The sequence below is a fragment of the Scyliorhinus torazame genome, chromosome 14, assembly GCF_047496885.1.
Source record: "Scyliorhinus torazame isolate Kashiwa2021f chromosome 14, sScyTor2.1, whole genome shotgun sequence".
In the NCBI taxonomy this organism is placed as follows: domain Eukaryota; kingdom Metazoa; phylum Chordata; class Chondrichthyes; order Carcharhiniformes; family Scyliorhinidae; genus Scyliorhinus; species Scyliorhinus torazame.
In genome coordinates, this window is record NC_092720.1 from 76183494 (window position 1) to 76200474 (window position 16981).

At 46.1% G+C, this 16981-nt stretch overlaps 1 protein-coding gene across 5 annotated transcripts in view; it reads right to left on the bottom strand.

The window, feature by feature from the left end:
• LOC140389824 (inactive N-acetylated-alpha-linked acidic dipeptidase-like protein 2) overlaps positions 1 to 16981 on the bottom strand; it is a 1491575-nt gene that overhangs the window by 465649 nt on the left and 1008945 nt on the right. For all 5 annotated transcript variants that reach the window (XM_072474375.1, XM_072474373.1, XM_072474374.1 and 2 more), the window contains one exon: positions 11253 to 11345. In XM_072474375.1, coding sequence (XP_072330476.1) covers positions 11253 to 11345 — 93 coding nt within the window. The remainder of the gene's footprint in view (positions 1 to 11252; positions 11346 to 16981) is intronic.

Sequence of the window (16981 nt, forward strand, 5' to 3'; positions counted from 1 at the left end):
TGAAGCATGTGGATCATGTAAGGGGAAGACATGTGAGCGTTGCTCCGGAGGACCAGTCAGGTAGGGTCGTGGTGGTAATGGGAGTGCCATTTGAGGCGAGTGGGGGTGAAGTGCATCCCCCAGCAAAAGAAACAAACTCGGCTGCATCGGCAAGTGAAGAGGTCACAGACCCAAGCACCGGCGGGCGGAAAGTCCATCCTGTGGGGAGCGGGAGGGAGATTACTCTAATGAGAGAGTGGCCTGTCCAGGAACTTCGTCACTCTCAGCGAGTTCAGAAATCACCGGACAGACTGAATTTGTAAAGGCCTTGTAATTTGTATTTGATGCCCCAGCAACTTTGGGTTACTTTTTTAAATAGATATTTATCTGTTGCTGTGTGTACAGTTTAGAAGAGGGAGGGATGTGGTGTCATAGCCCCTTTCAGTGGCGGTTCCCTGAAAGGTCCAATGGAGAGCAGAGTTGGAGACTTGACTGGACATGTTCCAGCAGTCGGAGTTTCTGGAGTTAAGAACTCTGTTCCCTTGTTCTGTAATATGCACAGTTGTTCTGTTAAACCTTTGTTAGTTCACCGACCTGAATTTTAACTTTCCCTCACTACGCTACACAATAAATCATAGATTTACGTAACTTCTAACTGAAGGCTTTGTACAGTTTTATGATTTATGAAGGGCGGTATGGGGGTGGGGGTGGGGGATGACGACTCCCCACAATAAGACTCCATCTTCTACACTCATCTTGTTTATTCAGCTTTGATAGGGCTGAAATGGTTCCGATTTGCCATTATTCCATCCACGAAGGACCATTCTTGTAACCTTCACCAGTACTGGGGGTCTCTGTGTCCACGTCCGGGTTTGCTGGATGGAAATTAGTAGGGTATCCAAAAGGTTCACAGCGTGTATGATATCTTGCGGCACGACCTGGGGTGAATCACTCTTGTAGCAAGGGTAGGCGGCTTAAGCCATCTGCGTTCACAATGCGAGTACCCAGTCTGTGCTAGAATGAGTACTCATAGGCTGCTAACAGCAATGCCCAAAACTGGACTCTGGCTGAGGCAATGCGAGGAATGGCTTTATCCACCTTGAACAATAATGGTTTGCGGTCTGTCACTATCGTGAAGTGCCGCCCAAAAACGTATTGGTGAAAATCCTTTACTCCATCAAACTGGCAAACACTCCTTTTCAATCTGAGCGTAATGCGTCCATGCATCTGCCAAGGTCCTGCAGTCGAAGGCCATGGGCTGCTCCATTTCCATCTCCCATCTTGTGTGACAGCAATGTGCCCATGCCATAAGATGACACATCACAGGTTAACACAAGCTCTTTTTTTGTGTCAAAGTGCACCAACAGTTCTTCAGATTGCAGGACAATTTTGACTCTTTTGAAGCCCTCTCTCTGGGGCTCATTCCAATATAATTGTTGATACATTTCCAGCAGCCGATGCAGAGGTGCTAATAGTGTTGACAGGTTGGGTACGAAACTCACATATTAATTTGCCATGCCCAAGAAAGACTTCAGTTCAGACACATTGCGAGGCACTGGTGCCTATTTGAAAGCTTTGGCCTTCTCTGCTCATGGGCGCAATCTTTGAGCATTGACCTTGAACCCCAAGTATGTGACCTTGGAGGTCTGAAAATCGCACTTCTCTCATTTGAGCTTACTCCTGCATCCTTAAATCTAGTCAGTACCTTCTCGAGGTTCATCAACTGTTCCTCGGCAACACCCCTGTGACCAACGTATCATCAAGGAACACCATTACGTTGAGCATGCCCTGCAGCAAACTCTCCATGAGTCATTGGGAAATGGCTTGTGCTGATGAAATGCCAAAGGGCAACCGGGTTTTCCGGTACAGACCCTTGTGAGTATTTATCATCACGTACGTCCTCGAGTCTTAATCCAGCTCCAACTGCTGGTATGCATGGCTCATGTCGAGTTTGGTAAATCATTGTCCTCCTGCTAACTTTTCATATAGGTCCTCAATCTTTGGGATTGGTTAACCAACCAGTTTGGCCACTTGTTTTGCAGTTAATTTGTAGCCTCCACAGACGCAAACTGTTCTGTCTGGCTTCACCACGAAAACAATAGGGGGTGCTCATTCACAATTATACTGGCCTTTTTGTTCCCAACTCTTCTATCCGCTTCAGCTCCACCTCGACTCGTTCATGCAAAGCGTAGGGCACTGGCCGAGCACTAAATAATTTGTGAGTGGAGTCTTAATTAACATAGATCTTTCTTTGACAGCCCGTATTTTTCCCAGTTTATTACGAATGACTTCTTTGTATTTCCTTAAAACATCTTGGAAAATATTACTGGCTATGCTAAAGATCTCTGGCCAATTAAATTTTATCTGGCTCAACTAATCTTGGTCCAATAGGCTGGGATTCCGGCCCTTCACAATGATGATGGGGAGTTGAGCCGACTGCTGCCAGTATATCAGGGGCACGGATGTTGTTCCTAAAATATTTAAGGATTTACCGGCATATGCAGCTAAACTCACTGAGCTGTCTTTCAACCTTCATTTCTCAAAGCTACACCCTTCTTGATGGTGCTCTCCCCCGCACCAGTAACGTTCCCCCGCTCTTCAGGTTGACTGGCCTCATCTTCTGTTTCTTTACTCTTGTATGCTTCACCCAATGCCAGTGTCTATGTATTTGCATTGTGTACCTTGCCCTATTATGTATTTTCTTTTATTTTCATGGACTAAATGATCTGTTTGAGCTGCTCGCAGAAAAATACTTTTCCCTTTACCTCGGTACATGTGACAATAAATAAATCCAAATCTTATTCACTACTCCTGCTTGCGCTGTCCTCCACACCCTTAACGTTGGCATCAAAATTACTGGGGGCCTCTCCCCCAAGCCTATTCACCTTTAAATGCTATACACTCTGTGGTTTCTCAGCACTCTCTGTAGCCTGTGTAATCTCCATGGGCGGGATTCTCCGAAATGGAGGCAGAGTGTTCGCGCCGTCGTGAACGCCGTCGAGGTTCATGATGGCGCGAAACGGCCCCTATCCTGACCGATTCAGGGCCCGATAATGGGCTAGGAGCGGGGCCGCGTCATTTACACGTGCCAGGCCTTGTCGCCTTGTAAAGGCGGCGCCGATACATGACGCGGCCGGCGCCGCATAACTGGCATCACCCACGCATGCGTGGGTTGGCCGGCGCCAACCTGCGCATGCGTGGTTGCCGTCCTCTCCGAGTCTGCCCCGCAAGAAGATGTCAGACGGATCTTGCGGGGCTGTGGAAGAAAGGAGGTCTTCCTTCAGAGAGGACGGCCCGACGATCGGTGGGCACCGATCGCGGGCGACACCCCATTCGAGCCCCCCCCCCGGTGCAGGATCCCCCCCCCCTGCAGGCCGCCCACCACAACGTCCCCGCGCTGTTCCCGCCGGCTGCGACCAGCTGTGGACGGCGCCGGGGGGAACCTGCCGTTTTGGGCTGGCCGCTCGGCCCATCCGGACCCAAGAATAGCAGGGGTGCCGGAGAATCGCCATTTTGGGTGTCTCGGGCGATTCTCCGGCCTGCGCCGCGCGGAACTCGACGGGGCCGTTCCCGCCGCTTGGGAGAATCGTGGGAGGGCCTCGGACCGCGTTGCGGGAAAATTTGGCGACCCAGGCGATTCTCCCAACCGACGTGGGAGCGGGGAATCGCGCCCCATGGCTTTGGCTAATGGAACATCCGTTTCAGCCAGCTGTGTTTTCTGTATGGTCAAATTGTTCACCCCACAGACAAGTCTGTCTCTGAGCATATCTTGGAGCAATGTTCCAAAATTGTACTCTTCAGCCAGCTGTCTCAATCTGGCCACAGACTTTGCAATAGACCCTCCTGGGTTCCTGCTAGTTAAGTTTATTATGTTCATACCGTTGCATGATTATAGGCGGTTTGGGTTGAAGGTGCTCCTTTACTAACACCACCAGCTGCTCAAAAGGTTTAGTATCGGGTGCCTTTGGAGAAGTTAACCTCCGGATTAAGAGTACGTTCAGGCTCCACATACTGACAACAGGATAATCCTCTGTTTCTCTTCCCCCTCTATTCTGTTGGCTCTAAATAATAATTGAAGGTGCTCGATGTATTGACCCAAATTATTGTTCTCTTCAAAATAAACTAACAGTGAAGGGAACAATAATTTTGTACCACATGAGAGTAGTGTGTTGATTGAGTGGTAAATGGACTCTTATTTAGGAGAACGCAGCAGAGAACAATTAATTACCAAGCTTTTGTTCAAATTCAAACCGAAGTTTGACTCTGAATGGTCAAGGTGCTGCATGGGGGATGAACCAGAGAATGGCTGTTCCTCAAGCTTTTGTTTAGTTGGAAAAGGCCTCATGTGTGGACATGGTCCTTCAGTATGCAAAGGACTGGGCCCTGTCTGTGACCATACCTGGCTTTTTGCATGAAGTAAACCACACTGCGAGCCCAACTGATAATCTTAAACTTGCTTTCAGTGTAATTCTTAGCACAATCAGGATTATTTAACAATTGTTGTCCAATTGCAAAATCACATCTAAAGTTGGACACTATGGACGGGATTTTCCACCGCCTTCCCGTGTCGTGCTTTGTGGTGGTGGGGGTAGCCCACCATTGGCCGGCGGCAAGATCTTCCAGTCCTGCTGCTATCAACAGTAAGTCCCGTTGTTCACACTATCCGCTGCCAGGGAATCTGTGGCAGAGTTTGCCGGTGGTGGAACTGGAGGATCCCACCTTATGGGTGTGATCTACCAGCTGCAATGCACTTAAGTGAGAGGTCTCTTGGGGGCTTCCTGGCAGCTTTTACACATTGCGGTATATACCCAAGTCCCGCAAGCTGTCAAAATCAGAATCCAGCCCAAAGGAGACGTAACCAAACAGCGCGCCTAACTAGGTTAGTAACATAGTAACAGCATGCAACAGTTAAGTTCAACACTCGCTAAACAACCCTGATTGTTCCAAGAATTACACTGAAAATCAATTTAATATTATCAGACTCGCAGCGTTGCTCACTTGTGTGCGCTAGAAGCCACATATATTTACACTTTGCAGACTGAAGGAGAATGTCCATGCGTTGTGCCATTTCCAACTAAACAAAAGCATGGTAGACAGCCATTCCTGGTTCATTTCCCATGGCAATGCCTTGACCAATCAGAGTCAGCCTATTTGGCTTGAATTTCAACAAAAGCTTGGTAAGTTACCTGTTCTCTGCTGCATTCTCCATGGAAATGACTCTACCAATCAGAGTCCACTTGTCAAACCAACCAGCACTCGCCTCTCATGTGGTATAAATTGTTGTTCCATATTGTGAGCTGTCATGATGAGTACAAAATGAAAAGCTTTGACAGGGTGTTTCTTTTCTCAGGAATACTCAAATTAAATCTTGTAGAAGTTAGCCAAAAAGCTATGATTTAGTAGTTTTCAATTTGGTATACTTGTTATTGTAACTAATTTTTCAATTTTATACTCCTAAATTTAGTTTTCCTAAATTTTAATCATATCTTTCATATAGGTTAGACATCATTCCTGTAATAAACCAAATAACTAAACCTAACATTTTTCTAATTCTTCAATGGGAGTTATGAACGGCAAACAAATTTAACAAATCAAAAGGCAGTGAACATCAAACAATTTTTTCTGCAAGTTTTATTTTTGAATATTTTCAAGAAGAATATTTTTCTTATCTGCTTTGATGACATTTAAATTTCCTTCAAGTTTGCGTGCAAATCTGAATTAGTAATGAGTGTGCACATCGTTTGACTACATCAGTCAGAGGTACACAGTTCCACAATGACATATGTCAGGGAAAGAAGAACCCTTTGAATTATTTGTAGGCTTCAACAATCCTATTCCAAAACGTAGCTCTGACTGTAAAGCTTCAGAGATTATTTTAAAGCTTGACTGACACAATCAGATGGACAGTTCACATTGTAAGTGCAATGTTTTAGTGTGACATTCACAGAAACATATACTAAAACTTCAAAAGAACAAACAAAAAAGCTTCGAGGGCAGGGATACTGTTGCTCGTTTTAGCCTTAGTTTAATTGCTCTTGTTCGATCACCTTTGCTCTTGAGTCGCCAGGTATCTTTCTGATACCGCCACGTGGTTCAAGTCCGAGTAATGATCAATAATCCAACACACCTCTTAGTAAGAGTTAAATCAACGCACATTTATTATGTACAGTAATCAATACTTATACATTAATTCTACTTCTAAGCTACTTCCTACAACTAACAGGCCAATACTTAACTTTGGAAATGGCCCACCAGGTCAGGGAAACGAATGGCCTTTCGAATGGGTTCTGAACCTGCGGGATTCAAAGCTGGTACAGGTCGATAGCCAGGAGCGCCTATCTTGTAGCGAGCGTTGAAGTAAGACTTACGATTCGGGCAGCACGGTAGCATTGTGGATAGCACAAATGCTTCACAGCTCCAGGGTCCCAGGTTCGATTCCGGCTTGTGTCACTGTCTGTGCGGAGTCTGCACATCCTCCCCGTGTGTGCGTGGGTTTCCTCCGGGTGCTCCGGTTTCCTCCCACAGTCCAAAGATGTGCGGGTTAGGTGGATTGGCCATGCTAAATTGCCCATAGTGTCCAAAATTGCCCTTAGTGTTGGGTGGGGTTACGGGGTTATTGGGAGAGGGTGGAGGTGTGGACCTTGGGTAGGGTGCTCTTTCCAAGAGGCGGTGCAGACTCGATGGGCCGAATGGCCTCCTTTTGCACTGTAAATTCTATGATTCTATGATTCTAGCGGCTGTTGTAGAAGGTCAGCAGAAGGGTCTCGAAGGGTGCGGGAGGATGGAGAGAGGTTGATTTGACCTTGGACTCTATTCTTATAGTCCCCAGGGGCTTCCCACCTTTCGAGGCGGACCCTGTACCTGGTTCCAAGTGTTTGGACTTTGTCCCAATCACTTGGTTCGATATTCTCCAATGCTAGAGCGATTCCTTGATCGATGGGCGGTTTTGGGGTGGTCGTTCACCTCTCTTTGTGTAGGCTCCTGCTGGCGCCGAAAAGTCTGGGTTGGCTTTGTGTGTCTAATTTGTTGCACATTGTTCCCGGGGATTGCTAATTTATATTCAGATGGCTGGTGTGTTGTTATGTTGATGGCTGCAGGTATCGATTCTGTCTGGCCTCCCCAGAGATGAATACACAGTTTTACCCTCAGCTGCCTGTTTGAGTCCTGTTGGCTGATTTTCCCATCAGCCTCTTCCGTTTGCCATTTTAAATCGGGGTTTGGCCATTCTAATCGGGAGTTAGCCATTTTAACTGGCTACAAAACCCAATTCCTTTTTGAAGAACTTCATTTTGTTCATATGCAAGCCTATCTAATCCAGCTAGAAATACAGCTGCATCTAGAAATAAGCCAATGTGCTGTTCGGTGAATTAACCTTATCTGGACAATGTTGATAGAATTTGAGAACAGTGAAGAAATAGGAACCCATCAGATCACGTGTTCCAAATCAGCTAGTTGAATTATGTGAAAATGGTACTCTATCACCTGTGAAGCATATTTTCTTTCAATTAAATTAGCAGCCCACACGCAAAACATATGGTTATCTGCAATCAGCGCTTGTGTGCAAAAAGTTTAGCCCATTTAGTGAACCAAATGTTCATTCAGATTAAACTATGAAAGTAGAAAAAGCTTTTGTTGCTTGACAGTAATTACATTGGGATTTGCTTCATCGCTACACATTTCCGATGGAAACATTAAGATAGCAATCTGAAACACTGAGGTTGAAGAGTTAGAAGAAAAGTTTTAGCAAAATTGTTTAAACAAAAAAGTGGTTTGTGATGGATTTATGTATCTTTATCTTTTGAAATACATCCTTGATTTACTACATGAATTTTCATGCTGTAGAAACGTTATACTCGGCACGCAAGTACATTATGCAGGTTCAGTTCAATCAGCGTCCTGTTGTTTATCATTGCCATGAACATGATCTTTAAAAAAGAAAGGAAATTAAGTGGGGGGAACAGTCTGTTCAAACGTCTATCTGAAGAAATTACTGAAGCCACATTCTGGGATACATTTCTCCCTTAGCAACATAACAAAAGGAAATGGAAAGTGGAGGAATTCCTCTGAGGAGCAAAGATGAAGGTTCTTTAAAATAAGCTACAAACATTTTTATTCATTTTCTTAACTCAAGACAATTTAGTAGTGATAACTGCCTCTAGACTTTCTCTGCTCTTCACGATCATGGTTATTGCAATGAAGCTGGTAGGATTGTTAACCAAAATTAATGACATCATTGGGTGCACTGTCATTTGTAGCTCAGGTTATGGGTTCAGGTCCCACTTGGGAGACTGGAGCATAAAATGTGGGATGACACTCCAGCCCAGTACTGAAGGAGTGCTGAGATGCCATCGTTTGAACATCGTTAAACCAAGGCGAAAGCAAATACAGTTACTGCAGATACTGGAACTCTGAAATTAAAAACAAAAATGTCAGAAAAATATTCAGTGAGCCAGCCAGCATTGGGGGCGAGAAAGAGTGCTAACATTTCAGGTTGACAGTCTTTCATCTGAATAGGATGACCTATTCCCCAGGAATATTCTGTGGATTGGGGTGGGTATTGAAGCGGCAGCCACAGCATCAGGTGACACCAATGGGTGTGCTGCTGCCGTTTCTAAACCGCTGTCAACACTCCTGATATGCAGCTGCAGACTCCCTGAAGGCCCAGCATCCCCTGGCGACATCACCTGATCCCAAAATAGAAGCAGACAAAATGACAGCTGGGCAATTAATTTTCTCCTTCTTTGTTCCTGCAGGAGAAGAGAGCTCGCAATACCAATGAAAGGGCCCAAGCTGGGCATCATTTCTCATCATCCTCATGCCCATGGAAGAAGAGGGGTTCATTCAATCGCCAAGCCTCTTTGGGGGATAGTGAAGTCAGGAAGACCAGACGCCTGGGTATGGACACCATGAAACATGCAAACCACACAGGTGCCAGGCTATGACCATCTTCAACAAAACCGTATATATAAAAATCTTCCTGTGGACATTCAAGGCTATTACATCACTAAATCTCCCATCATCAATATCCAATGGGTTATAGGTAATCAATAGGTTACCATTGACCAGAAACTTGATTTGATTATTCATCTAAATACTGTGGCTACAAGACCAGGTCTAAAGTTGGGAAAACTGCAGGGAGTAACTCCGCTCCTGACTCCCCAAAGCTTATCCACCAACGACATGGAGTGTGATGGAATTTTCTCCACTAGCCTGCATGAGTGCAGCTCCAACACACTCATGAAGCTCAACATCATTCAGTATAATGTAATCAGCTTGAATGTCACCCATGCATTACCTTAAAAATTCATACCATCCACCATCAATGCATTGTGGCAACAATGTGCACCACCTACAAGATGCATGACAATAACTCACCAAGGCTCCTTCGACAGTTCCCTCCAAACCTGCGATCTCTACCATCTGGAAGGACAAGGGCAGTAGGTGCATGGGAACATCTTTCCAAGCAACACACCATCCTGACTTGGAATGTTGTTGCCAGTCCTTTACTGTCACTGGCTCAAAATCCTGGAATTCCCTCAAACATCATGGTGGGAGGATGACAAAGTGGCACAGTGGTTTGCACTGCTGCCTTTAGGCACCAAGGACCCGGGTTCGATCCTGGCTCAGGGTCACTGTCCATGTAGAGTTTTCACATTCTCCCCATGTCTGTGTGAGTGTCACCCCCACAACCCAAAGATGTGCAGGGTAGGTGGATTGCCCACGCCAAATTGCCCTTAATTGGAAACATTTTTAAAAACACATCACACCTAAGCAACATGGACTGCAGCAGTTCAAGTTGGCTCATCACCACCTTCACAAGGGCAATTAGGATGGGTAATCACATCCAAAGAATCCATAGAATCACTACAGTGCAGAAGGAGACCAGTTGGCCCTTGAGTCTGCACCCACCCTCCGAAAGAGCACCCTACCATGGCCACTCCCCTGTCCAACCTACCTTATCCCTTTATCCTAACCTGCTCAGATTTGGACACTCAGGAGCAATTTAGCATGGCCAATTCACCTAACATGCACATCTTTGGACTGTGAAAGGAAACCGGAGCACCCAGAGGAAACCCACGCAGACATGGGGAGAGCATACAAACTCCATACAGGCAGCCCCCCCAAGGCCGGAATTGAACCTGGGTCCCTAGCACTGTGAGGCAGCAGTGCTAACCGCTGTACCACTGTGCTGCCCAATGAATAAGTAAATTAATAATTGGAACATAGGTACAGCATTTATTTAGAGGAACTGCTGGACAAATAAAGACTCAGGTTCAACTATTTTGCCTTCTACCAACCTTGTACTTACATAATATAATAATGGAGTTGTTGAATAATCATAGCAATCAATCTCCATCTGTCAACTTACAATAGAGCACGATGTAATGTAAGGAAAACCCAAGTAGTGGAGAGCTTTGGGAACCATAGGTCCAAAGCTACCTGCTCCTTTCAGGAATGCAGCACTTATCGCATGTCATGGCTCAAATTACTCATATACTGTATTCCAAAAGGTTATTTTCTGAAAGAAATCCACCTCATTTGCATTTAAATGAATCAATACTAACTGCATCCACCATCTCCCTGAGGAGCTTGTTCCATAGATTGACCACTCGCTCACCGAAATAAGGGGAGAAAGGGGCATCAGTTCCAGAGGTAATGAAGTAATATACATGCGACTTTCTTAAAGAGCTGGTTATTCGTGGAAAAAAATTGGAGTGGACAAAGCATTTCAACTGCCTGACAGATTCAATTTTAATTTAATTGTCATGGCAGAGCACACCATTTCTCAAAAGCTCACTTGGTACACTTTCTCTTGGTTAATCACATTTGGTCTAAGTACTGCACTCAGTGAAACATGCTACAGCAAAAATGAAATGTAGTGAAAAGTCATTTTGTACTTGCAAAGAAATGATTTCATGTGAACAGGGAAACTGTAACGCACAGCACCAATTACTGTCACACATCCGAAAGGCGACATTGTGCATATTTGATTTTTTATAGGCTTTTCTGCAACCAAATTTCTCCTCAATCTGTGATCTGTCATTGAACTGAAAATGACATGCAAAGTGTATTTTACACAGGAAGCACAACTGACTGAGGTCAGTAAAAACAGTACCACACAATGATAATATGTAGGGAAATTCATCAGTAAAAGAAAACATTTAACATTGCAGAATATCTGTTACAGTTGCAGAATTACTAATTATGTTAAATTACTGTCTACATGATACAAAAAAATCCCACAAGTTGGCCTCCAGCAATGAATAAGTTACCTGGGTTGATAGATCCTTTCAGGTAGCCAATTACATTTTGAATCGTCCTATATTCTGAGACTGTTCCCACCTCCAGCCTGATGGTTTTACTGACTGCAATCAAAATAAAACAGACATAGATTTGGTAATGGATCATACGAAAAGGTGATGTACACATTTTAAGGAATTCTCAACAAATTTTGACATTGTGATAATCTGTACCCTCAATGTTACTATCAGTTTTACAACAACAGTTGACATAAGTTAAATGAATAAGAATTGCAGGCTTGTCAAAGTATCAGAATAAGATCAACACAACAGTGAATCTGTCAGCCTTACTGTCAACAGCAAGTGTATGAACACGGAGTAGTGTTGGCCATTTTAAATTAATTCTCACTTGCATTTTATCATTCTTGAATTATTTGTCGAGAATAATTTGTCCTTTTTGCAATTAAGATGTTCAAAGCATCATCTTCACACTGTGCAGAAAATTCAGACATTGGTGACAGTGATGGCTTCTTTGAGATAGTGATATGGGATTCGACAGTGAGAAGTGAGATAGTGAGAAGTTTGTGGCTGTTAATAAAATGGGGCATGTGGTTGATAATGAAGAAGAAAGTTGGAGACTGCAGGAAGATATCAATGGAACAATCAGGTTGGCGAAACATGGCAAAGGAATTTCAACCTGGAAAAGTGTAAGGTAATGCATTTGGGAAGGCAAAGGAGTACACAATAAATGGTAGGATATTGAGACCCATGGAGGAACAGAAGGATCTTGAAATGCTATTCCACACATCTCTGAAGGTGTCTGGATGGGTAGATAAGGTAGTCCAGAGACATATTCGATATCTGTTTTTACTCACCAAACCATTGGAAATGCACTGTTAGCATGAATCCTTGAACTTTACAAGACAGTTACATATTGAAATATACAGTTAACTGAAAGCAAAAACAGAATCCCGAATAAATACCTTAGCTCAGAGGAATGCCTGTGTGATCCAGTTGTCATGGGGAGAGGAACTCAGGCAGAAAGCCATTGAATTGGGGTGACATTTTTGACACCTTTTCACAGTTTATCACAGAAAACTGACAGTTACTGTTTAAGATGCAGAAACAAAGGGGCTGCTGCTGTGGAAGAGCAGAGGGGAATTACTTTTGTGTTAACAACCAAGCAAGATGTTCCTGAGAATTTGGTTTCTGTTCAAAGGAAATGAAATAGGACAGATGGGACTTGCGGGTGAAAATCATTCCCGGGTAAACTAGGGCTGAGTGAAATAATTGTCTAAGGGTACAGGAAGTTTTGACCTGACGTAGTGGGGAGAAGCAAATTTCTGCAGGTGAGTTGGGAATCACTGTCAGACTGTTCATGTTGGACAAAAGTGTAAGTTATACAAAAGGCACATATTGGTTGTGTTTGTTAATAAAAGGAAATGTCCCTTTTACTTTAGTTTGGTGTATTTGTTGTTTGTTAATTAATGTTTGATCTTTGTTGATTTCGGTTTTTAACAGTAAAAGTCTACAAAAATGAAGTCTTATTCAACAATTAATTCCCATTGGTTGTTTGGGAAATTCATCTCTTTTTGAAAATCAGCGGTCTCGACAGGGATTGTAAAAATGTATAATAGGCCACAGCTGAAGTACAATTCTGGTCACCCGAATGTAGGAAATATGTGGTTTCACTGGAGAAGGTAGAAGATTTAAGAAGATGTTACATGGGTTGGAGAATTTTTAGTTATCAGGGAAGTTTGAACAGGCTACATTTATTTTATTTTATTTTGAACAGAGAAAGCTGTGGAGATACCAGGGCGCGATTTAGCAGATACGAAACAAAGTCCACTTTTGTCCATGTTTGGCGGGGTGTTACTCGGTGGCTGAGCTCGCCAGCAGTAATGGCTCCTTGCTGATCAGGGCACCATTTTGACCAGCTGCTCCGATCACGAAAGCCTCCCTTTCAGACTCCACCCCCCCCCCCCCCCCCACCCCCCCGGCTTTCTGGACACCCCCTTCACTCCCCCAACATTCTAGTGGCCCCTGAAACCCCCCCTCACCGTCCCCCCCTAAGGGGTAAAGCCGCCTGGGCCCAACGTCTGGCAGCTAGGCACCTTGTCCTCTGGCAGGGTACCAAGCTGGCAGTGCAAAGCACCTGCCATGTCCCAAACCACCCGGGATCTCTTATGGCCTGCGAGACCCCTGAACTGCCGTCACACCTGGTCCATATTTGTGAAAGCCAGTGCTAAATGGCACCTAGTCGAGGTCTCGCTGTTGGCTCCCGGGTGCCAGATGAAAGCGGCATCAGGGTATTTGAATAAGCCGATTGGATCACGCCCAGCGAGGGGGTGATCCAGACCATGGTGAGTGAAATGAGTCGGGTGACTCGCGAGCGGCCCAGCACCTGGTGCAAAGCCCGATTTGGGGCTTGTCATGATATGCAGGCACACACACACACACACATAATGATATACAGACAAGCAGCTAATGGACACGGAGAACAGGGCATGACCAATAAGCAGGCAGGACACTCAGGGGTGGGATCTGACTATGAAAGACACGAGGCACTCACACTCCACCTCTTTCCACTGATGAACATCTAGAGAGTCAGTCAAGGGTGTTGTTACAATCTCACACCTCCACCACGTGGCTAAGAGCTAGTCTGGTTCAGTCAGACAGAGTAACCACACTTAAGTTAGCAGAGAGTCGAACTCACAGAGAACTGTGCTAACTGTGCTATTAGTTCAATAAACCTGATTGAACTAACTTCAAGATCTGGAGTATCTTTCAGATCTAAACTGCATTCAGTTGCAGCCAGTGTTAGACCAGTGTACCTAACATGACATGATACCAGGAGACTTCTAATTTAAGGCGGCTTACCTCAGTCTGTTCCGTGACGACCAACAAATGTATCCCGGCACCACGGAGAAGATTCAGGCTCCTCACCAGCTCAGGACCTCCGGCAATCTCAGTGCCAACTGGCGGATATTCAAGCAAAAGTTTCTGCTGTACATCGAAGCCTCAGACCTCGAGGGTGTGTCTGACACAAGAAAGATCGCGCTTCTCCTCTCAACTGCGGGGGATCAAGCCATCGAACTCTTCAACTCGTTTAACTTCACTGAAGGCCAGGACAAGACAAAGTTTCAGACCATCCTGGACAAGTTCGATAGTCACTGTGAAGTGGACACCAACAAAATCTTCGAGCACTACATATTCAAACAATGTCTTCAAGGTAGAGATGAATCTTTCAATGCCTTCTCAACTAGCCTCCGCCTGCTAGTGCTGTCCTGCAACTTTGGTGATATTGCTGACTCCATGAGTCACTCTGATCGTCTGAGAGAGCAGCTCTTAAAAATCAAGCATATGACTCTGCCAGTCACGTTTGAAACATGTACAGTGCATGAGAAAAAATCGGTATTCCCAATGCAAATCGGCTGAAAATGAGAAACTTGCCTCCCACGAGGCAGAGAGTGTGCAGGCCATCGCCCGGATGCAGCGCCTCAGCATTGAAGACAGCGGCCATTTTGTGCACTTTTCCCGGGGCCCCACGCATGCGCGATGCGAACGAAGCGGCCGACACCCACACTGCGCAGGTGCAGACGTCTGCCGACCGCACTGTGCACGAGCAACAACGTACACCGCGTCATGTCGTCGACGTCGTGACGTGCCCGAACTGTGGCAACGCCCACTTAAAGGGGCAAGAGGCAGGTGATGTATAAACTGCGGGAAGCCGAGACACTATGCAGCCTTGTGCAGGTCTGCACCACCAGTCAGAGGCCAGCGCTCCCAATTCCGATGACAGCGCGTCCAGAATGTGCAACGGCGATTACAGGATTCTGATCCTGGCAGTACAACGGATCTAGAGGATGAGTGCCTGGGGTCCGCCGACCGAGTGGACATCATTACCACATGTGAACATGCCAAACCTAATTCATCTCGCCTTCAGTCCATCCTCGCTGTGGATTCGGAGGACGAATGGCGTGCGGTGATGCAGGTCAACTGCTGCTCCATCCAGTTCAAGCTGGACACAGGTGCTTCTGCCAACCTCCTCTCACAGGCAGACTTCAAACGCATCAAGAAGCCCCCCAAGGTCCTTCCAGCAGCCTACCAGCTCCTCGACTCTCACGGTAATGCCATCACGGCACTGGGGTCCTGCCATCTACTCATCTCCAACCGGAGCACCCATGCACGGCTAAGGTTTGAAATTGTCAAGCCGGACAGGGCATCCCTACTGGGCGCGCATGCCTGCAAAAGCTAAACCTGGTGCAGCGGATTTATTCAACGACATCCTCGCTCAGTATCCAGATGTGTTTGACGGGATGGACACTTTGCCATATCGGTACAAGATCCTACTGTGACGTGATGCCAAGCCAGTGGTCCATGCACCACGCCGGGTCCCGGCTCCGCTAAAGGAGCGCCTGAGGGAACAGCTCAGGGTGCTGCAGCAGCAGGGGATCATTTCTAGGGTAACCGAACCGACTGACTGGGTCAGCTCGATGGTGGTGGTTAAAAAACCCTCTGGAGGACTTCTGGCGGTGACTATGAGGGAGTATGTCGCACATTTGGTGGTTCCCGCTTTGGCTAGACATTCGGACCTTTCCCCCCAACTTTTATTGCGTTTTTAAGCGCTGGACTTGAGGAAGCAGTGAACAAGTTCCTGGTGTATATATTGATTTATGGAACAGAGAACCCGAAGGGGTCGAAAGGGAAGAAACAAAAAGACAGGCTTGAGCTGGGTGCTGGCTGCAGGAGCGGACAAGATGGCCAGTGTCCAGACCCCTGGGGCTTTGGCCCAACCATCAACGGAGGAGCTGATGCAGGTCATCAGGGAAGGCTTCGCCAGACAGAAACGGGAATGTCTGGACCCGATTAAGGAAATGGTGGAGAGGATGGAGCGGAGGCTTGATGCCCAGGACCGGACGATCCAGAAACTGGAGAAAGTGCTAGCTGAACAGGAGGAACTCCAGACGGCGGCGGAGATAGAGGTGGGGATGCTGTGGGGCCGGCAAAAAAGGCTGCTCGAACAGTTAGAGGATTAGGAGAATAGGTCCCGTAGGCAGAACCTAAGGATTGTTGGCCTCCCGGAGGGTCAGAGTGGGTGGATGCCGGGGAGTTTGCGGCGAACATGTTCCAGAAGCTGCTGGGAGATGGGGCTTTCCCTCGAACGTTGGAGGTTGATCGGGCGTACAGAGCACTGGCGAGGAAGCCGCTACAGGGAGACCACCCTCGGGCAATGGTGATCAGGTTCCAGAGGTACCTGGATAAGGAGCGCCTTCTCCAGTGAGCCAAGCGCACGCGGAGCTGCAAGTGGGGCAACAGCATTTTGCGGGTGTACCAAGATTTAAGCGTGGAGGTAGCCAAGAGGAGGGCAGGCTTTAATCAAGTCAAGTCGATCCTGTTCAAGAAGCAGGCTAAGTTTGGACTGTTGTATCCAGCGCGACTTTGGGTTACGCATGAGGACCAACATCATTACTTTGAGTCGCCCGAGGGCGCTATGGAGTCGCCAGGAGGAAAGGACTGGTGCCAATTTGAGAACATTCTGCTCTAAGTTTGAGAAACTGTTTTTCCTGTTCGTTTTAAATGCTGTTTGCACTGATTTATTCGTTCGTTCGTTTTAGTTCTTGGCTTTTTCTCTTCGATAACTGTGTTTTGTTTCAGAAGAGGAAAGTAGTTTTTAAAAATTATTCAATTTCGGTGGGTTTTCTGTGTTGTGAGGGGGATGGTGGTGGGGATTTATGACTTTGTATTAATTTGAGTAGTAT